This window comes from Corylus avellana, chromosome ca10 (assembly GCF_901000735.1).
Source record: "Corylus avellana chromosome ca10, CavTom2PMs-1.0".
In the NCBI taxonomy this organism is placed as follows: Eukaryota; Viridiplantae; Streptophyta; class Magnoliopsida; order Fagales; family Betulaceae; genus Corylus; species Corylus avellana.
In genome coordinates this window covers 841127-862606 of record NC_081550.1, presented here as the reverse complement: position 1 = coordinate 862606, position 21480 = coordinate 841127, and the positions used below count along the sequence as shown (strand labels likewise).

The window sequence follows — 21480 nt, the reverse complement described above, 5'->3', positions numbered from 1 at the left end:
ACATATACTAACATATATATTACATTATTCCAAGTTTCAAAGACTTTTTATTGAGCATATACATACTAAGTTACTTACATATATATTTCATCATAACCATAAATTACAACTTGCATCTATGGCTTATTTGCAGTACTACTTGGTCTTATCTCTCTATATTTAAATAGAGCTATGTAAAAGACCATCTGAACCATAAGTGTTTGTATTAACTAAGGCGCAGTTTTGTCTAATTTCTCCTTCTGTCCCTGTCAACACGCTTATATTCCCCATTTTGATCATTGCTTCCACAAAGTTGACAAAAAAAGCATATTGGTAAGCACTAAAGTAGTTGACAATGTCAACAGTATCCGCCCCGTTGGTTGAGAACAGCTCTTGATCACTCTGCAAAAGGCCATTGTTGCCTTGAAGATTAGAGAAGTAGTAATTGTCAAAAACATCTGGCGTAGTCAGGTCCAAATTGGTTAGCTCAGTCCCAATTCCGTTCTTCAGGCATATTCCTTGGAGAGTTTGTAAGTAGGTTGAGTTCAGGGTCGGATCAGGACTTCCAGTGCCACTAAAATTGTATAGACGAGCGCTGAATGACACACACTGAGCGCGTCCAAATGTGTGAGCACCCAAAAGTTATGCATGTGGCCCGCCAATTCTTTATCAAAACATATATCGATCCAGCTCAATAAATTTATTCTTCATTTTATATTAAAAATTATATTTTTTATTTTAGTTATTTACTTTTTCAAAGCATAATTGTATTTTGTAATATATAATGGACATTTTATCTATTTTCCGTCAAATCTAAAAGTCCTAATTAATAAGCATGCAAGAGTTACCGGAAAGAGCAACCAGATCGGTGGTGTTCAGGCCGACGTCTAAGAACTTGGATTTTAGAACGTCCAGGGTCTCGAAGGGTCCTGGAAGGGCAACATCAGCACCAGTTCTGTTTGCTGTTGTCCCATCCCTTCTTCCAAGTAAAACATCCCACGACGGACCTCCTGCCTGCATTGAGCATATATAACAAATCAAACAATGATTGAAGAGCAGGATAAATAGCTTTTCACTTGTGTTTTGTGGCATAACTAATGTTTTGGGATGCCTTTGTTTTAGCTTAGAATTAATGTTTGAATATGGATCCTGATTCCAGTAATTTATTGTTTCAATTGCTAGCAATAGATGGTTGAACAAAAATTTAAGAGATAACTTTACTAAAGATTTCCTTAACTATCACGCGTGGGAATCTAACTTAGCTAGATAAACATCTTGTCGGTTTGAAGTAATTTTGTCTTTTTTATTATTATTATTATTATTATTATTATTTTTTTATCTCAGCTTTAATGGTAAAAATTACTTCATTTTTAGAGGGATAAAAATCTCCCTTCTAACATATAGTTTGAATTGTGAACAATTTATACACTAAATATGAGAGAATTTTAAATGACTTACTTGTCTAAATAAGTTTCGAGAAATGTGTCTCTTTGTTAGAATAAGTAAGTTTCATAAGACCTCTTTAATATTTGTTGTCTGAATTATTAACGATCTAAATAGCAAATTGTTGAGAATTCGATTCAACTAACTTGGCTACTAGTATCCCTAATGTTCCATGTTTTTACTACTAACTCTCACAGGTGATATTTTTTTGTCCAAATAATTTCCCAAAAATGAGATAAATTGTAGAATTAGAGTTGAAATTCATAAATTTTGCTCCGATATTATATTACATTAAATTGATAATTATTCTAAAAACTTAAACGGATAGCAAATGATAAATTTAATCATTTAATTAATATTCTAATAGTATTCGTATATAGGGAATTTGATTATAATTTTAAAAGTGATTGCTTAAATAAATAGCAATACAAGAAATTACATTTTTATCCCACGATGGTAATGTGTCAATCTAATTTCTTGGATCAATCATTGTTTTTTAGAAAAAACAAATAAAAAAAAAAAATCCAATAGTTGGTTGAGATTGACGCTTGAGCATTATAGAATAGTTGTAGAGTAAAAATATAATCTCTAATATCACTCTTAAATAGATACAAGGTTTGGATCTGTAAAAGAAAAACACATTAGTGATTGAACATGAAATTTCACACCATATATCTAAACATTATTTGCTGATCAGCTGTGAAAATTCAACTATTCACGAATTTTACTACCATCAAAGAATTGTTCTTTACATACATACATATTCAAACAATTTAAACCAAGTATTCAAATCCGAATTCCCTCCATCAAATCCTTATATTCAAATTAATGCTACCTAACATAAACAATGAAAATAGGGTGTGTGTCGTACATACATTAATATTTTTTGGGGCTAGCTAGACAGTAAATTGTAAAAAGTTTACGAAAATTATCAGGAGTACGTACTATAGCTTTTACTATAAATTTTTTATAAACTTACATTGCAATTGACGTGGTAAGTGATCCCCTTATCCTTCTAAAAAATTCTTTAACCTAGATAAAATTTCTCTTTTTCCAACCTAAAAAAAAAAAAATAATAATAATAATAGCACATATGGCTGGTTAATTAAGCAATTATAGCTATCATTGAACGTATGGATGACATTCCAAAATAAGGTAAGTGAGAAATTTTTTTTTGCGGGGGGAGTTGCTTGAACTTATTAAACAAAAAGCTTATATGACTTCAAACTTCAAAGTTTTCAAAGTGCTATTATCAAATTCAAAAGACAATCGAGATTTTGGGGATATGCTTAAAGGACTTGTAAACAAAGAGGCTATGTATTTTCAAAGTGCTTAAAATTCATGTTCAAGGAACTAGCTATTGTGCGGTGGAAAAATCGTGCCTAAATTAAAATAGAGCAAAAAGCCAACTATTTTTGAACAAAGCATCTACGAAAGCTAACCATTTTCCCATTTGCACTGACCAATTAAGGAGCCTACGTCCATTTTGCTCTCAATTTTGTTGTTATGCACGATCTCCAAGCAACCAAAATTCTTTATCCACCTTTGCTTGCACGTTAACCACTTTAGGAAAAAAAAAAAAAAAAAAAACCACTAAACACTTAAGTTTACCTATCAAATTTTATTACTTTTTAATTCATGTTGTGACACATGTCACTCATGTAAAGTGTCACATTAATTTGTAAAAAAAATTAAGTGTATACTTGATAAGATTATGTGATTGGAACTCTCTTATTTGTATAAAACATAATGTCTTCTAATCACATGACATAAATCTTAAAAAAAAGGGGGGTAATTATATTAGGTTCATGATGTCACTTAGCAAGAGATGCAGCCATGCAAGCTTTGTTAGGCAAAGCCTTTTCCTTAGACAATGTAGATTGATGTGAAAAAAAAAAAAAAAAAGTAAGAATATTTGGTATAAAAAAGTGAACAAAATAAAAATAAAAATTGTTTTGTAGTGATTTTTTTATTTGAATAGTAATAAAAAGTGAACGATGTGATATAAAAAGTAAAAATAAGTTAGAATATTTTAATGTTGATTTTTTTGAGAAATTGTGATGAACAGTAACAAAGAAAAAAAATTTAAAAAAAAGCTTTGCCAAACAAAACCACAATCCCTCAAAATATGAACCTTGAGTGTCATTTTTTATTAGAGGATGTGAGGGCTTGTTTGGACAAAGAGTTTCCTAATCGTGCATGGAGTTCTATGTTTTCTATTTTTCTACAATTTTCCTGTTCCTTTTCTTTGGGCAGGAAACAGCACAAGATTCGAATATAAGTGAATCATTATAGGCACGTGCCATAAATTTCCTTGTGGTGGTTCTGCTTTGCAAAAGCCTGATGCACAAAAAAAAAAAAAAGAAAGAAAGAAAGAGAGAGGAGAGGTTGGGTGGCCCGGCCACCTCAAAACGCTCTCAACAAAAGCTGCATAAAGGGAGAGGAAAGGGGTTGCAGGCTTTTGGGTGGCTCGATGGTCCCTGTTTTTGACCACCCTCTGATCAATCACTTTTCTTTTCTTTTTCGGAGATAGAGGTACTACATATAATAATGTATATAGTACTTCATATATTATTATATACGTAAAATTTAATCTAAATCATAAAATAAATCCATATGTTTCACTTAAAATAGTGATGATCAACAAAAGAGATTTATATACGTTGATGGGTATAGAAATTCTCTCCTTGAGGCAAAAATACGAACAAGCTCCCCCGTTAGCTAGCTAGTTTCAGGCCGTGCTATTTTCGAGTGTGTACGCGCGCCATTTTATATTAAGTTTCCAAGTTTTCTAGGATACATTTCAATGTGGTGAAGAAACCGTGACATATACTAACATATATATTACATTATTCCAAGTTTCAACGACTTTTTATTGAGCATATATATACCAAGTTACTAACATATATATTTCATCATAACCATAAATTACAACTTGCATCAATGGCTTATTTGCAGTACTACTTGGTCTTATCTCTCTATATTTAAATAGAGCTATGTAAAAGACCATTTGAACCATAAGTGTTTGCATTAACTAAGGCGCAGTTTTGTCTAATTTCTCCTTCTGTCCCTGTCAACACGCTTATATTCCCCATTTTGATCATTGCTTCCACAAAGCTGGCAAAAAAAGCATATTGGTAAGCACTAAAGTAGTTGACAATGTTAACAGTATCCGCCCTGTTGGTTGAGAACAGCTCTTGATCACTCTGCAAAAGGCCCTTGTTGCTTTGAAGATTAGAGAAGTAGTAACTATCGAAAGCATCTGGCGTAGTCAGGTCCAAATTGGTTAGCTCAGTTCCAGTTCCGTTCGTCGGGCATATTCCTTGGAGAGTTTGTAAGTAGGTTGAGTTCAAGGTCGGATCAGGACTTCCAGTGCCATTAAAATTGTATAGACGAACACTGAATGACACACACTGAGCGCGTCCAAATGTGTGAGCACCTGAAAGTGGCCAGCCAATTCTTTATCAAAATATATATCTGGCTCAATAAATTTATTATTCATTTTATATTAAAAATTATATTTTTTATTTTAGTTATTTATTTTTTCAAAGCATAATTGTATATATTTTGTAATATATAATGGACATTTTATCTATTTTCCGTCAAATCTAAAAGTCCTAATTAATAAGCATATATGCAAGAGTTACCGGAAAGAGCAACCAAATCAGTGGTGTTCAGGCCGACGTCTAAGAACTTGGATTTTAGAACGTCCAGAGTCTCGAAGGGTCCTGGAAGGGCAACATTAGCACCAGTTCTGTTTGCTGTTGTCCCATCCCTTCTTCCAAGTAAAACTTCCCACGACGGACCTCCTGCCTGTAGAGAGAATATATAAACATGCTAGTCAACTAATTAATGTTTTGTGATGCCTTTGTTTTAGCTTAGAATGTTTGAATCCAGATCCCAATTCCAGTAATTTGTTGTTTCAATTGCTAGCAAGAGATGGTCGAACAAAAATTTAAGGGATAATTTCACTTAAGACTTCTGAATTACCATGTGTTTTGAGAAGATTCTTAAAATTTCAAAAACTCTCAATTGCACCTTATGAAAATTTCAATTTGATGTAATTAACACTCCTCCGTCAATTTTTGCCGCTAAACCTTAACGGAAACCACTAAAAAGATCAACTTATCTTTCAATTTTTCTTTTTCTTTTTTCTTATTTAATTTTCAATTTGAAATTAAAGGTAAATTTATAATTTTATAAAACTTTCAAGGGTATAAAGGTCATTTCATTACTTTCAATGTCTAAAAACTGACTAATTGGGTAATTTGCATCAAATTGAAAGTTCAGAGGATAAAATTAAGAGGTTTTAAAATTTGGAGCCTTTTCCAAATCGCGTAGTAATTTAATGGTCATTTCTTAAGTTTCCACAAACTTTGAAGAGAAGGATGTCTTGTTACTATACCAATAAAACTGATTCTTCAGCTGCAATGGCGAGGATGTCGGCGCAGGAAACAACGCCGGGACAAGCGTTTTCCAGCGCAGTCTTTATGTCATCGACAACACCAAAACCCCTCACTGAGTTATTGTTTGGGGCAGCCTCTTTCTCGCTTTCTATAGTGTCGCTGTTGTTCAACAAAATTGACCCATCACAACCCTACAACAACAAAGTTAATTAATCAAACATATATAAGCGATATGTTTGGTTGCTAAGAAAATGGAGCAGAAAATACATCGACAAAGCAGTCATGGAAATGAAGCCTGATCAGGCTGGCGCCAATCCGGGGATCGCTCTGCAACGCCTCTGCAATAACTCCATGGACGATGCTCGACACGTTTGGACATGTTTCGTTATAAAATGTTTTTGTCAGCTGGCCATGGCATAGAGATCCTCCTCCAAGCAAAAAAGCACAGAATAATAGAGCTATCACAATAAAGTGATAAGAAGAAGAAGAAGAAGAAGAAGAAGACATCATTCTGCAATATTCTTTTATATAGCTATCAACAATATTAAGGATGACTTAATTCGATGTCTAACAAAGCAAATTACAATCCCTTATTTATAAACTGAAAAAACTTGTTTTTTTAACCCGTGAAATGCCCTTCAGATTCAAAAATTCTAAAGTTGGTGAGAAATTCTTGGATTCTTTCACATTAACGTAGTACTCGTGCATGCATGTCATCATGAAAAGTGGCCGGCGGGTTTGAAAGTCTAATAAGATTGTCGGACACCTAATTGCTTTCCTTGGATTTTTACTAATAAATCTTGCCATGCATGCATGGTTTTTGACCGTTTGAGTTGCGTAATAATTAAGTAATTAAGATTGTGGTTAATTTAGATCCACCAGGCCAGGCCTTTCATTTCAACCATCTAGAGTTCTGTACCTATACATTTCTTGTGTGGATGAAAATGGTTTTAACCCTAGACAATATTATTCCTTCACGGGCTTCATCCATAGATTTCTTATATAAATCCGTGTGACATGTCTTGTCTTGGTGGGGAGAAGGGATTAGAGGTACAGGAATTGGCAACGTATTAATATATACATGTGATTCCCACTTTTTGTAAGCTATTATTAATCTTCTTTTCGGTGCTTTTACTAACATCTTTTGGAAGTGATTGAACACAATATTCAGCAATTACAATGTCATTAGCACATTGAATATATAAGTGCATCCTCTTTATATATGGACCACTTTATCTTTCACAGATAGTGCAGTCCTTTGCTAGCATATGAGCCGCTCAATTTGGGATACCTCTCACTGTTGAAAAGATTTAAGTACAATATTTGTGGGCATAGTCAATTAATTGGCTATAGAAAAAAAAAATTTATAGTCCTGCACTATTTGTAGTGCATTCCCTTTCGGTTCCACCTTTTATCACCCGGATTCGGATCCCCTAAAATTCTTATGAGAATTCTAGTTTTTGAAATTTCAGATCCAAGTCATCTATTTTCATCCAAGAGCCATTATCTTGCCACGTATCTCACTACTAATAAAATAATAAAATAATGATGATTATTAATATCATTAAAAATTTATTATTATTTTATTAGTAGTGGGACACGTGGCAGGATATTGACTTTTAAATGAAAATGGATGGTCTGGATCTGAAATTTCAAAAACTAGAATTCTCCTAGGAATTCCAGGGGATCCCAATCCTACCCCGGCCATCTTTTTAGCAAAAACTACTACCCTTAAAGCAACTAAAAATTTTGCAACAACCGAATTGATATTAATTAAATAATTAAATATGGGGTTACAATACCTAGAGGCCTTAAGGCCAATTAATTAAGCCGATAACGATCCTTTTTGCATTGGCTATGTGTAGTTTGGATCTCCATATTCCCCCTCTCCCTTTTAATCTTTTCTTTTTTTACCTTTCTCCTTTTGTTTTTTTAATATTTATATTTATATTTTCTTTTTCTTTTTCTTTTAGATATTTATTATTAAAGGAGATGTGTCAAATTCGGATTGGAGATAACGTGACATACTAACGGTTTGTGTAAAGATTTTAAACAAGTCAACATAAGAATTTATTTTTCATTTATTCTTACCACAAAAGTTGGCTTTAAAATCCTCAACAGCTTATTACACAAGAATTGATTTCGCATTTTATTTTTATTTTTATTATTATTATTATTGTTTTTGGGAAGCGTGATGAGGCCTGGAAGAGAAAGATGTTCTGATCGTTGTCGTGGTGTTGAATTGAATGGGCTGGGCTTATCTTGGGAAAGCAACTGGGTTAGGGTTTTGGGCAATTTCCCTCTAACTGGCCCTCATCACACTAAACGCCCCCGTCATTTAGTTTACATCCGAAACGACACCGCTTCAACCAGCAGCGCTTAAACCCTAAACCCCTGTAATCCCAAAGAAGAAGAAGAAGACGAAGCTGAAAACAATTCTCGGAGTAGAAAGAAATGCTCGCTATTGCTCGAACCCTTTCTTCTTCCAAAAAGCTGAAACACCCTCTCTTCCTTTCGCTTTCAATCTTAGCCCAATCCCTCACAAACCCTTGTTCTTCTTCTTCTTCTTCACTCTCACGAACTCTAAACCCCCAACCTCAAAGCCCTATCAAACCCCCGCCACTCAATTCTTTCTGTTATTTTTCTTCCATCCCATCTCTGCCCCTCACCCGCGATGGAAATTACGACGAGACCACTACCAACGTTGTGTGCCCCGGCTGCGGGGTCCACATGCAGGACTCGGACCCGAAACACCCCGGTTTCTTCCTCAAGCCCTCCGAAAAGAGTCCGAGTTATCGCTCACGTGCCCACCTCTTGCCGGTCGCTCACGAGACCGAGTTTCCTAGCTCGCTCAAGAAGGGCCTTTTAATCGACCCCGAGACTGCGACCGAGACCGAAAATGAAACCGAAACGCTCAGTTTCGAGAAGCCGGTGGTATGCGCGAGGTGCCACTCGCTGAGGCACTACGGGAAGGTGAAGGATCCGACGGTGGAGAACCTCTTGCCGGACTTCGATTTCGACCACACTATCGGACGGAGGTTGGCGTCGACTGGCGGGACCCGGTCGGTGGTTTTAATGGTCGTGGACAGCGCCGATTTCGACGGCTCGTTCCCTCGAAAGGTGGCGAAGCTGGTGTCGGCGACGATCGAGGAGAATCAGAAGGCGTGGAAGGAAGGAAAGCCGGCGAATTTGCCGAGAATGGTGTTGGTGGTGACGAAGATCGATCTGCTGCCGAGCACAGTGGGGCCGGTGCGTTTGGAGCAGTGGGTGAGGCGACGAGCGAGAGAGGGAGGGGCCGGCAAGATAACGAGCTTCCACTTTGTGAGCGCTGTGAAGGACTGGGGGCTGAAGAACTTGGTGGAAGATGTGGTGGGGCTGGCCGGTCCGAGAGGGTGCGTGTGGGCAGTCGGGGCGCAGAATGCCGGCAAGAGCACACTCATCAATGCGGTTGGAAAGTGTTTGGGAGGGAGAATTGTGCATTTGACGGAGGCACCAGTGCCGGGGACGACGCTTGGGATTGTGAGGGTGGAGGGGGTTTTGCCGGGCAAGACAAAGCTGTTCGACACGCCGGGGCTTTTGCATCCACATCAGATCACGACGAGGTTGTCAAGGGAGGAGCAGAGGCTTGTGCACATTGGCAAGGAGTTGAAGCCGCGGACTTATAGGATCAAGGTTGTTCTTTTGCTTAGAATGTTGGTTTAGCTGTGTTGAATGCTTTTCTTTTGCTTTTGTTTGTGTATGTATGCTTAGTTGGTGGTAATTCTTATTTAGGCTCATGAATGGAACAGTATGCGATGGGATGGTTTTTAGTTGTTGAATGAGCTTCTAGGTTTTGAGAAAGAAGGGAAATTTTAGTTAGGCAGCTGAGTTTGACGTTTATGAATATGAAGTGGGATATCAGGTTTTTTATTATATTCAAATGAAGAGCTCATCTTAGATGTATTCGAATTAATGAAGCACCAGATTCGGAAGTTTGCTTATTTGAGTTGGGTTACTTGTTCTTGTTTTTGTAGGATTTATGTTTTTCGATTCGACGTTAGAGTTAGTTGTGGATTCATTACATTATACAGGTCAAGGTCTCATAGAAGGTTGAGGATGCTCCGGAATAATGCTTATGTTTCTAGCGATTTACATCAACCTTTTGAATATCTGTAGAGGGACAGCATGGGTGGTTACCAAGCATTGCAGTATTTTGTTGTATTGCCTGCTATTTGTGACTTTTTTTTTTCCAGACAGAAGTGAGGAACAAAATAAAAGATGCTCACCATAAATCATTTGGTTAGTGGGAGTTGTTTTATGCCAATTCAATGTGCAAGGATGATGAGGTGGAAAAGTCAGTGGATCATATATAGTTAGGTTACCTGATCACTTCAATTTTAATGAATCTCCTCTTTCCCTTCTTAGGACATTCAAATATTACGAGATATGGTCATGGATTTGCTTAAAGGGTGCTTTGAGGGAACAGTCTTATATGAGTCTCTTGTTCCGTATTGGAGTTTATTTGGTGAGGGTGAACATAAAAGACATTTGAGGAAGAATATTTTTCAGTACAACATTTGAGAAAGTAATTCTGAAATCTTTGGATTTCTGGGTTATTAAGAGTTTGACAATACTCTGCCCCTTTTCTATGCATCATTTTTTACTGCTGGCAGGAGAGTGAGTTGTTATTTTGTTTTGTTTTGTTTTCCTTCTTTTCCTAGTCTAGTATACTTATGGTAAGGTGGGGGGATGCTAGCCCTGATTCTTTTCATTCTATATTTCTCTCTCTTTTCCTGTTGATTGTCCTTGATGTCATCAATACAGGATGGACAGGGCATGATATCCTCTAGATATTTGGTTGGAAGGTTATTTTGCTTTGTGTTCTTTCCTACAACTAGATGCAGCTTGTTATATTATCACATTAGGGATCAAGAACTTTACTTCAATTTCTCTTGTCCTTCTGTCATTTGAGAGCAGCATTGATGGTTCTTGCACCCCAGGCAGCTGAATGCCAGTCAATTCTTTTAAGAAATTCTTTAGGTCTTCAAGCAGAGTTACTGATGCACAATATTATTTGACCAGTTTTGTTCAGGTCGGCAATGTTGCATAATTTCACCGTTTTTGTACTTTGAAAATTGATGGATCTAGCCCTTTAACTATCCGGCCAGTTTCTTGTGAAAAATGAAAACACTGACCTCAATCATTCATTGTTGAATTCTATTTTTCACATGGAGCGCATGATTCTCTGATTCCTTGTTGCAAGGAAGAATTCATTCTGACTAACTGATTTTTGTGTGCTAGCTCATGCTTTTATCATTTTCTTGTGACAGGCTGGTCATACAATTCATATTGCTGGGCTTATAAGGCTGGATATAGAAGAATCATCTGTAGACTCTATCTATATCACAGTTTGGGCATCTCCTTATCTCCCACTACACATGGGAAAAACAGAAAATGCAGAGACAATGCTAGAGAAACATTTTGGTCGTCAGTTGCAGGTATTATTAGTCCATGAATATTTATTCCGCAACTTCTTCCTTGCTCATGATCTTATGCATCAAATTATCAGTAATCTATGAAGCTAAAATATTATGAATAGTGGATTTATTTTTTACTCAATAAGCACTTAGGAATACATCAACTATGGCTTCTTTTAGGTCCCTCCTGGAGATTTATGTAGTATAGCATAGTTTCTGGTTGTGCCAATTTAGACAAATTTGATTTTCCTGCTGGTCAATTTACAATTCAACAGGCACTAACTTCTCTTTAAAAAAAAAAAAAAATTGTTCTGAATAAGGATTGGCTCAAAATCATATAATCATGAAGAATTTAGCTCAGGCGTTGGCCCTGCTTCTTAACCCTGGTTTTGTGGGATCTCTGGCTATTCAAGGTTACATATGCTTCAGCGCCAGTTTTGGCACTTGTGGGGCCATCATATAGGCCTGAATCTGAGATAATAATTCCAGCTCTCATTTATATTATTATGGAAGATGCATGTTGCATTATTGTTGTGTATTCGATATGTGATATTGACACCATTATGATCTGGCCTTGCTTCAGCCACCAATTGGGGAGAATCGAGTCGAAGAGCTCGGGAAATGGGTGAGAAGGGAATTTTGCGTCTGTGGTGATAGCTGGGATTCAAGTTCAGTGGATATTGCTGCTTCTGGTCTCGGTTGGTTTGCTGTTGGAATTAAAGGAGAGGCAGTCTTAGGTGTTTGGACCTATGAAGGAGTCGATGTTGTTCTTCGTGCTGCCTTAATTCCTTATAGATCCAATACTTTTGAAGATGCAGGGTTTACCGTCTCAAAAATCGTCTCCAAGGCCGACCAAGCTTCAAATAAGCAGCGCCAAGATGCAAAGAGGAAACAGAGTAATCCAAAAGCATCTGTATTGGCTGAATCACCATTATTAACAGCTGATGCAGACTCAAATTCTTGTTGACGCGGGCAGCATTAGTAGAAGAAGAAGAAGAAGAAGAATAATGATCTGACATTAACACAGATTGTGATTGGTGAAATGACGAGTGAGGAATATATAGTGACGAGTATGAACTAGGTTATGAGAGGAAGCTAAATGGTAGCAACTCTATCAAGCCCCACATATGGAACGGTTGATGCTTGTTGGCAGAAAGTTTGCAGCAGGATCTCTTTATGTTACAATATCTGAAAGACGAAAGGAAATTACATTTTAATCTCACAACTATCGTACAGTGTTAATATGGTAGCCAAACTAACTATTGAATTAGTCTTTTAAAAATAAAAATAAAATCTAAGGATTAGTTGGGGATGGCACGTCAATATTATGAGATAGTTGTAAGGTAAACATGCGGTATACAATAGTAGCAATTTAGGCAAAAAGGCTTTTTTGGGTTGGATAAATTTTTTTTAACTTGGTCTATTAAATTGACAGATTAACAGAGCATATGACATTTATTTTTAGAGCATATGATTTTCATGTATATTTCACAAATGCATGTGAGAATTATATGCTTTAATATAGATATTGTCACATTAATTTAATAGACTAGTTCAAACAACATTTTTCAAAAATGCATTTGTGAGAATTATATGCTTTAATATAGATATCGTCACATTAGCTTAATAGACTGGGTCAATCAACATTTTCCTAAAATTGACTCGTTCTTTTTAGCTTGCATCCCAAACAATCACTTGATGGGTTGTTATTGTCAAATATAATTGGGTTCGTTTGTGTATATATATATATTTTACTTCAAAAATAATTTTGTTAGTTTTTTATTTTCTTGGCTACTTGCAGAGGCTGGTTGTCCCGTTTTTGGTGAAATTGACGCCACATCCCAGCCCTTGAGTCAAGGGAATTCATTTATGATTTATGACAGAGTTAGATAGGTCATTATCAATCTAAGTCGTGCTCTGCCAATCACATGCCCATTGAATAAGAAAGATAGAAGATTTTTTTTTTGGGAGTTAAATATTAAATACTTTTATGGTTTGGTAACTTTATTTTTATCTTCTTGAATTTTATTTTTATTATAGGACTCTCTTGGGGTTTTAATAAAAGATCAAGTTAGTCCATCCGTTAGTTGATCGTTATGACAGATACGTGGACCAATCAAATATTGATACGTGGCACTTATTTAATTTTAAAAAAAAAAATTTTAAAAAAAAAGTATTTAAAAAAAAAAAAAAAAGGAAAAAAATTGGGGTGCCGTTTGGGGGTGGTTTCGGCCACGCCCTTGGGCTCCAAGGGGGTGGCTCCCAAATGGCTAAGCCACCCCCAATTTTTTTTCTTTTCTTTTTTCTTTTTTCTTCCCTTTTTTTTTAAAAAAAAAAAATACTTTTTTTTTATTTAAAAAAAAATTAAATATATGCCACGTGTCAACATCCGATTGATCCACGTATCAGTCCTAATGGTCAACTAACGGATGGACTAACTTGGTCCTTTATCAAAACCCCAGGGGGGTCCTGTGATAAAAATGAAACCCCATAAGGGGTAAAAATAAAGTTACCAAACCCCATGGGGTATTTGGTATTTAACCCTTTTTTGGGTTTTTTTAGTTGGGAAAACTTTACTTTGCATTGAATTTTTATCCGATTTTACAAAACTCTTTTTGAACTTTCAAATTTTTTATTTTGGATTCTTGAATTTTGAATTTCTCTCAATATGGACCTCTTCATTAGATTTTAAGCATTACATGATGTTTATACCTTTGACTTTTGTATAAAATTTTAACTTTGAAAACATTTTTTATTTAAAAAAAATGAAAATAAAAAATATTTTGGTCTTTTTTTGTAATTTTAATGGCTAAAATTGACGGAATGGTCCAAATTGAGAACAATTCAAAGTTCAGGTGTCTAAAGTGAAAGATTTAGAAATTCAGGGAGTTTATAAAATTAGGTGAAAGTTCACAAAACCAAATTAAAGTTTTCTCTATTTATTTAATACACAGCCTTTGGATTCACATATTATTTGGCATTTGGGATATTTTCTGCTGTTTGGGAGTTACCTTGGAAAATGTCATGAATGAATAAAATAACAGCCTTAATGTGTTTTGAGTATTGAATTCTTTGTTAATATTTTTATTTTTTATTTTTGTTAAAAAGTAAGAACAATATTCTTAAAAAGAATAAGCAAACAAAATTGTGTTTAAATGATTCATTAATATTTTTGTTTTGAGAAGAAAAAACAGAATGAAAAAGTTTTTTTTTTTTGTTAGTTTGCAGGATTGCCCGAATAGGAATATTAAACTCTTAGATGTCTCTCTTCCATTCGGATCAAAGGTAGAAAAGATCTTCCCCTATAACCTTTTTTCTTTATTCAATTAAAATAAAAAATAAAAAAACTCTTAGATGTAAATCCGCTGGTTCACTCCCATACAGCGCCAGCTCAATATTTTATGTGGCCTTAGGCAAAACTTTTAAATGGTGTCTTACTAAAAAAAAATTGGGCCTTAAATTAATATATATTAAAAAAAAATTTGGATCAATTTTTTTTTTTTTTTTTTTGAGCCTTATTAATTTGAGAGCTTTAGGCAGACGCTTCAGTCGCCTAGCCTTTGAGCCGGCCCTTCTCCCATATTTTATTATTTAAGATTGTTGTTTGGATTCTGCCAATTATTGGCCTTAAACAACTTAACCAAATAATTCCTTTCTTGGACTCACACTCACTCGTCCGGCTTTTGTCCAATCTTTGGTACAAACAAATCACGTCAATGTGTTATGCATCTTAGGTGTACTCTGTACTCTTTTTAATTGACCAATGAAAATAACATTTAACATGACGTCAAATAGTTCACTATTCTCATTTGCATAATTCATTTTTCGCGCCGCCCCTCCCACTCTCATTTTAGTTATAGATAATATGACAATGCCCGGACAGATTCGAATCCTGTCGTATCATGCCAATAAAAAAAAAAACACTCATAATTTAAACTAAAAAACTAGCCGTACGTAGTTCTGTAAAAGTTAGGTTTAGTGGCCCATTGGAGTCATTGGACATGGTTGTTATATTCTAAAATAACCAAAATAAGATGCCATATTATTCCCTAAAACAAAAAGGATCCCATTATTGGTTATCATTATAATTTATTGTTGTTAGGAATTTGGACCGCAAAAAATTGAACCGTCGGATACACTCTGATTCTTGTGGGGGTCAAAGAAGAAGCACGTAATCATTGGCCATCCCAAATGGCCCCACAGCGTTAACAAGTTGTCGCATGTACCGATGTACGGTCTACAAGACGGTAGAAACATCTCATGATAAGTGGTAAACCCACTGAAAACTGAGCTCGGTTGCTTTGTAATACAGCAGACAGCAACACAGCAGACAGGACACAGGAATTTTGTTGAGTATTGCTTCGTTGCTGGGATCCGGAAATGGAGGGATCGAGTCCGAAATCGCCGTTGCTGGTGCAGGAGGGTCGGAGGGCGAGTCGACGCAAGCTACTCAGCCGCCGGAACTCGGTGAACTCACTGAGGACCGAGTTCTTGACAAGGCTGCCTGACAAGGTCCGTACTGGCATCGACCCTGAGTCCACCTCCTTCGACGGCGATCTTTCCAGAACCAAAGGCTTAACCAAAGGTACGTATGTTTTTCTAGCTCCAATCACCTTAAACCTTTTCTGGGTAACTCAAGATTTAACTTTTTTTTAATGAATAAAAAGGAAAAAAAAAAGATTTAACATGATTTTTTCTAACTCTAGGATGACATTGTATCAGAGCAGTGATTCTGTTAGCATAGAATCAAAGCAGTGGCTCTGTTTCGATTTCTGGGTCGACATCTAACATGGTATTAATCTGAGTATATGTATGTATATATGTATTTATATATACATACATATACACAGAGTGAGGAAAATTCAGTTGTGATTTTGGAGTTGGTAAAATATGTCGTTACGACTTCTTAGGTGGAATGCGGTGTGGTTTTTGTGTTGTTTGTAGGAGAGAAGGATTACTACGAGAGACAATTCGGGACCTTGAAGTCGTTTGAGGAAGTGGATACTTTGATGGCAGCCGAGATCAACGGTGATGAGGAACTGGAGGCGGCAGAACAGGCTCAACATGAAAAAGCTATGCGAATATCTAATTATGCAAACGTTGCACTTCTCGCGTTGAAGGTTGTTTCGAGATCTATCATTGTTTCTACACTTTAATGATATTGTGTTCCATATATATATATATATGTGTGTGTGTGTGTGAGAGAAAGAGAGAGAGAGAGAGAGGGAGAGAGAAACAGAGAATGTGGGCCTTAAATTCATTTCATGTTTTATAAGAGAGTAATTCTATTTAGTATACTTTTGTACAATTGGTACAGTGTTCAATTGTATGGCAGTTCTACAAAAGTCTACTAAATAGCATTACGAGCTTTAGATCAAATGACACTTCTTTCTTGTAAGGGCACTTCCTCCCCCTATAAGAACAGGGTATAAGGTGAGTTCGGGACTTCAAAGCCCCTCAAATGGTGCTTTCTCGCCATTAGAATGGGATGGAGGTGGATGCAAGACACTTATTTAGGTGCATATGTATGTTGCAAATAAAAAGAAATTTCAAAAGAAAACCTATGTGTAGTTCTGGTTAAAATGCTTAGAAGAATTTATTTTCTATGATAAAGTATAAAATTGATGAACATGAGTCCTCATACCCTTAAATCACCACTTTATATGGAATGATAGTGTTTATAACACATTGCTCATATACGAACTCCTAGAATTAACAATATGCATTGCAATTTTCAGATCTATGCTACAATAAAGAGTGGATCCATAGCCATCGCGGCATCAACACTAGATTCTTTACTTGATCTCATGGCTGGTTTCATACTTTGGTTCACTCATCTGTCGATGAAGAACATAAATATTTATAAATACCCTATTGGAAAGTTGAGGATGCAGCCAGTAGGCATAATCGTCTTTGCTGCTATCATGGCTACACTAGGTATGTTGCTGTTCCTTAAGCTGTTGTAAGTTTCCATTGGATTGTCTTATTACATGAGGTAGCTTTTGTTAAAGACATACAAAAGTGAAGGAAATGCAATTGCCTATCTGTTGAATTCTTACCATGATTACTACTATCGGCAACAGAATTAACATTTAAACTTGGCTTTTTCTTGCTAAGTGAATTGAAAACTATAGGAACTTGCTCATATTTTATATTACATGATTCAAAAATGTTCACAAAGACTCACAATTAGTGGAATGTTGTAAGCAAACTAAATGAAAAATTCCTAATGAATGGTTGCTTGTTAGTTGGACCAGAATAGATTACGCTTCTAACTCTATCCATATCAGTAATCCGTGCTGCGGGTGACATAATGAAACATCTTCTTTGATGTACACAACAATGTTGAATTACCTAACGTTGAGAAAAATAAATAAATCATTTAATACTATTAAGTTTGTTGATGCACTGTTATGGATACATGTGAAGCGGATGATTTAGATAAGGAATTATGAAGAACACATTAGGAACTTTTTCTGCTTCCTAAATTCCTCTCTCCCACTGTTAAATGAAAGGGTGGCTTGGTCTGGCTTCCTTAGTTATCATGAGTGAGAATTTCCTCCTGCTGTTAAAACATGGATAAAAATCTTCATGGTCCCATGAAAACAGGCAATGTTCACTTGCATTATGAGGCAGGCGCAGAGCTTTTAAATGTTCTGAAACCTTTTCTTGTTTGGAGACGCTATTTTACACCTAGTGCCTGCAATATTAATCCTTGAGCAATTATGTGCCTGGAAAGTGGAAAGTGTTATATTGTGCATTCTGGCCATTTTGCTGGACACTGCTTGAGGCTTAAGTTTAGTAGTCTTCAAGATGAGTTCCACAAGAACTTGAATATAGATAGATGGATGTCCTGGTCACTTCCCCCTGCTGCTTGTGAGAATATCTATGGTTTTGCCATGTTTAAGGACGGCTTCTGCATCAAATTTCAGTGGGTAACTGCTCTAAGCCAAAGCCAATTTAGAAGTTTTCTTTTCATAATCTAGGAAGGATAGACCATTTCTTTACAAAAAAGATGGTTCCAAGACTTTCCCCAATTTATTATCTTCCCTCAAAGCGGCCTTTCTATACGTTGAAAAAGGTTTTTGTTGGATTATAAGATTGATCAATTGCAACTACTTCTTTCTAGTAACAATAAGGTAGAAACATTTCTAATCTGTAGGATTGATTACTTGATCAACTATGTACTATTATGAATACTTTTTTATTCACTTGTGTTCTTAGTCTTGGAATATTGCATAAATCCTTTAGGAAAGGCCTTTGGGTTTCTCACATGCTTCTTCTTACATTTTCCAATAGCAATTTGCAAACTTTTGCCTCTGGACACTTTAAAGTTGTAATGTTCTGTCCCAACATATTCAAAGAGCTTGATTCTTTTCAAAACTTAACACCGTGATGAAACCATAATTGGTTTTCTTCTCTTTATAAAACTACATCTTTAACATCTCTGAATGTGGTATAGATTCTTGTTTTATTCTTCCATTTTCTTACAGGCTTTCAGATATTGCTCACGGCTGTAGAACAACTAGTTGAAGACAGCCCTACTGAAAATTTGTCCTCAAATCAATTGATATGGTTATGTGCAATCATGTCATTTGCTACTGTGGTGAAACTCGGCCTCTGGTTGTACTGTAGAACCTCAGGAAACGAGATTGTCCGTGCATATGCACAGGTTTTCCCTCTTTACTTTAAAATTCATAAGCTTCTCTTATATGCATTATCCTTCTAGTTATCAGCAGCATAACTTCTTGAAATGCCAATACCCAGGATCACTTTTTCGACATCGTAACAAATGTCGTTGGGTTAGCTGCAGCTATTCTTGGCGATAAATTCTACTGGTGGATTGACCCTGTTGGTGCTATCATCCTTGCGGTGTACACTATTACAAATTGGTCTAAAACTGTAATGGAAAATGCAGGTACTCTATCCTCCTCATCTTTGTTCTGTCTGATCTTTTTTTCTTTTCTTTTCCTTTGCCACCTTTGAACCTTTGGTCTTGGGGATAGCAAAACACACAACTAACCACCAAGCCAAATAAGGTTGGTTGTTTTGTCTGATCTCACAATCCCTTGTTTGATCCTGATGAAGAAGCAGAGAGAAAGAAAAGGAAGTTCCTTTCCAAAATCCAAGAATCATTCTGTCAAATTTTTTCTTCTGTGTCCACTTTACTACTATTCACTCACCTTTTCCTTTATCACAACTCATATTTTCCCTACATAAGTAATGGTTATACTTCCTTTGGCTGTTCACCCATTTTAAAACTCTCTTTAAATGCGCTATTCTAAAATCCATTGCTTTCAGAGATTTTCTTTTCAAGCTCATTATATTGATTGATAACTATCTGTTAATTATACCTGTACTCTTTGTATATATTAGTTTGACTGCAAAGAATATTCTTTTCTTTGGATCGTTTATGCTTCAATAATTTTCAAAATTTGTTATTACCTCAAAGAAAAAAATAAAAAATAAAAAATAAAATAAGAGAAGAATATCAAAGACATCTTGATTTGGTATTGCAGTTATATTAAGATGGGTTTCTTGGTGCAGTTACGCTTGTGGGACAGTCTGCACCTCCTGAATTCTTGCAGAAACTGACATATCTTGTCATAAGGCACCCTCAAGTCAAGCGCATTGACACTGTCCGTGCTTACACTTTTGGTGTCCTTTATTTTGTAGAGGTAAGCTTTTGATCACAACTTCTAATCGTTTTCAACTCATTTTCGCAAAAACTTTTCAGTCTACAATAAAATATCAAACTCCTAAACTACCTTTCTCTTTGAGATACCTTTGAGAATAAATTTTGAAAATGAAAAATTTGGGGGACATTTCTTTTCAATTTTATTACACTCTGAGGTGGAATGCCTATGGTATACCATCAGAAGTTACATTAGTCTCTTTGAAATTCTCTCGTGTTTTGGCCTTATGAGAGATAAGGTCTGAGTTTTGGCCATGTGACAAAGAGACTACTTTATCAATTTTTCTATTAAGTTTTTAATGGTAGAAGTGCTAATTAGCATATTATCCACGTAAAAGTAATGAAATCGTGTAATGTGTATTAAATGTCATGTCATCATGCCACATATGACCACTCTCACATGATGGGGGCGGGCACACTACAACAGCGGGGTGGTTCACGCGGACTCCGGCAATGGGGATGGAGCCAACCCCCCATCCATCCTTGCAAGGGGTACCACCCTTTGCTGCAAGCGTGAAGAGTGGAGCCAACCCTTCACCTCTCTCTTCTTCTTCTTTCCTTTTCTCTTTTGTGTTTTGTTATTTACAAGCATGCGTGGCATGATAACATAGCTTTTTAGTACACATGGCACAATTTCGTTGGTCTAACTAACATTTCATGGGAGTGTGTGGGATAATTTTCCTAGTTTTAAATATTTAGCAAGTAATGAGTTTGATTACATTGTGGAAACAGGTTGATATTGAACTCCCAGAAGAATTACCCTTAAAAGATGCACACGCCATTGGAGAGACCTTGCAGGAAAAGATTGAGAAACTTCCGGAAGTTGAGCGGGCGTTTGTTCACCTTGATTTTGAATGTGAACACAAACCAGAGCACGTTGTTCTCAGCAGATTGCCCAACAGTCAGCCTTGAATTTTGAATGCCTCATTCAGTTCCATCTAGAGGCTTTTTTGTACATCTTGATTTTGAATGTGAACCCATTTTGACTTGTTATGGATGCATGCCTTGATGAGCGTGAAGTAGGAGAGAAGGGATTTCATAATCGGGGTTTTGAATAAGACGACCTTATAATTTTAATTTTTCTTTTTCTTTTTCTTTTTCATAATCGAAAGTGTTGAGCTCTTTATTTTTTATCATCTTGGCATCAAGCTATTTTTCCATGGCAATACATTTTACTTTGGAATAGATTAGTATGGTTCCTCTACGCCTAGGCCATTTGCAATTGGTATAAATGCACATTATCGTCATCTAAGAATCTGCTTTCCAATATGATTTTGATTAAATGGTAATTTTATAAGCCACCTAATTTTTTTAAGGACACAAGAGTGACTTTTAGAATTATTCTTTCAGAAGCTCAATATGGAAACACAAGTAAAAAAGGCTTCAGCGATCTTATAGAATCGCTTGAACTATCAATTTCTAAAATTCTATAACCAATTAGACCAGTCTTATTGTAAAGCTCAGTAAATTCTAGAAAGAACATGCACTTAATTCAAATGCA

The 21480-nt window shown here is 35.9% G+C and overlaps 4 protein-coding genes across 4 annotated transcripts; 2 read left to right on the top strand and 2 right to left on the bottom strand.

Annotated features, from left to right (window-relative positions):
- Nucleotides 1-159: 159 nt before the first annotated feature.
- Nucleotides 160-999, bottom strand: LOC132164579 (peroxidase 15-like). The gene is made up of 2 exons (XM_059575111.1): nucleotides 830-999; nucleotides 160-616 (listed from the first exon to the last, which is right to left on the bottom strand). Exons 1-2 carry the CDS (start codon nucleotides 997-999, stop codon nucleotides 160-162), a joined length of 627 nt encoding a protein of 208 aa, XP_059431094.1.
- Nucleotides 1000-4351: 3352 nt separating this feature from the next.
- On the bottom strand, nucleotides 4352-6377 carry LOC132163912 (peroxidase A2-like). Its single transcript, XM_059574289.1, has 4 exons — nucleotides 6096-6377; nucleotides 5828-6019; nucleotides 5070-5235; nucleotides 4352-4861 (listed from the first exon to the last, which is right to left on the bottom strand). Exons 1-4 carry the CDS (start codon nucleotides 6336-6338, stop codon nucleotides 4407-4409), a joined length of 1056 nt encoding a protein of 351 aa, XP_059430272.1. The 5' UTR covers nucleotides 6339-6377; the 3' UTR covers nucleotides 4352-4406.
- A 1799-nt stretch (nucleotides 6378-8176) lies between these two features.
- On the top strand, nucleotides 8177-12576 carry LOC132164787 (GTP-binding protein BRASSINAZOLE INSENSITIVE PALE GREEN 2, chloroplastic). The gene is made up of 3 exons (XM_059575343.1): nucleotides 8177-9500; nucleotides 11138-11305; nucleotides 11868-12576. The coding sequence occupies exons 1-3, from the start codon at nucleotides 8283-8285 to the stop codon at nucleotides 12249-12251; spliced, it is 1770 nt and encodes a 589-aa protein (XP_059431326.1). The 5' UTR covers nucleotides 8177-8282; the 3' UTR covers nucleotides 12252-12576.
- A 2955-nt stretch (nucleotides 12577-15531) lies between these two features.
- LOC132164230 (metal tolerance protein 4-like) lies at nucleotides 15532-21115 on the top strand. Its single transcript, XM_059574693.1, has 7 exons — nucleotides 15532-15869; nucleotides 16229-16404; nucleotides 17023-17221; nucleotides 18778-18956; nucleotides 19052-19202; nucleotides 19832-19962; nucleotides 20712-21115. The coding sequence occupies exons 1-7, from the start codon at nucleotides 15665-15667 to the stop codon at nucleotides 20889-20891; spliced, it is 1221 nt and encodes a 406-aa protein (XP_059430676.1). The 5' UTR covers nucleotides 15532-15664; the 3' UTR covers nucleotides 20892-21115.
- The last annotated feature ends 365 nt before the right edge of the window (nucleotides 21116-21480 follow it).

Excerpts from the sequence above, each read along its gene's own strand:
- LOC132164787 (XM_059575343.1), top strand. The coding sequence starts at position 8,283 with ATGCTCGCTATTGCTCGAACCCTTTCTTCTTCCAAAAAGCTGAAACAC. Across the intron at positions 9,501-11,137 it reads CGCGGACTTATAGGATCAAG|GCTGGTCATACAATTCATAT; the intron begins GTTGTTCTTTTG and ends TTCTTGTGACAG. Across the intron at positions 11,306-11,867 it reads ATTTTGGTCGTCAGTTGCAG|CCACCAATTGGGGAGAATCG; the intron begins GTATTATTAGTC and ends GCCTTGCTTCAG.
- LOC132164230 (XM_059574693.1), top strand. The coding sequence starts at position 15,665 with ATGGAGGGATCGAGTCCGAAATCGCCGTTGCTGGTGCAGGAGGGTCGG. Across the intron at positions 16,405-17,022 it reads TTGCACTTCTCGCGTTGAAG|ATCTATGCTACAATAAAGAG; the intron begins GTTGTTTCGAGA and ends TGCAATTTTCAG. Across the intron at positions 18,957-19,051 it reads TTGTCCGTGCATATGCACAG|GATCACTTTTTCGACATCGT; the intron begins GTTTTCCCTCTT and ends GCCAATACCCAG.
- LOC132163912 (XM_059574289.1), bottom strand. The coding sequence starts at position 6,338 with ATGATGTCTTCTTCTTCTTCTTCTTCTTCTTCTTATCACTTTATTGTG. Across the intron at positions 5,236-5,827 it reads CTGAAGAATCAGTTTTATTG|GCAGGAGGTCCGTCGTGGGA; the intron begins GTATAGTAACAA and ends TTCTCTCTACAG. Across the intron at positions 4,862-5,069 it reads TGATTTGGTTGCTCTTTCCG|GTGCTCACACATTTGGACGC; the intron begins GTAACTCTTGCA and ends GGCCACTTTCAG.
- LOC132164579 (XM_059575111.1), bottom strand. The coding sequence starts at position 999 with ATGCAGGCAGGAGGTCCGTCGTGGGATGTTTTACTTGGAAGAAGGGAT. Across the intron at positions 617-829 it reads ACCGATCTGGTTGCTCTTTC|GGGTGCTCACACATTTGGAC; the intron begins CGGTAACTCTTG and ends TGCATAACTTTT.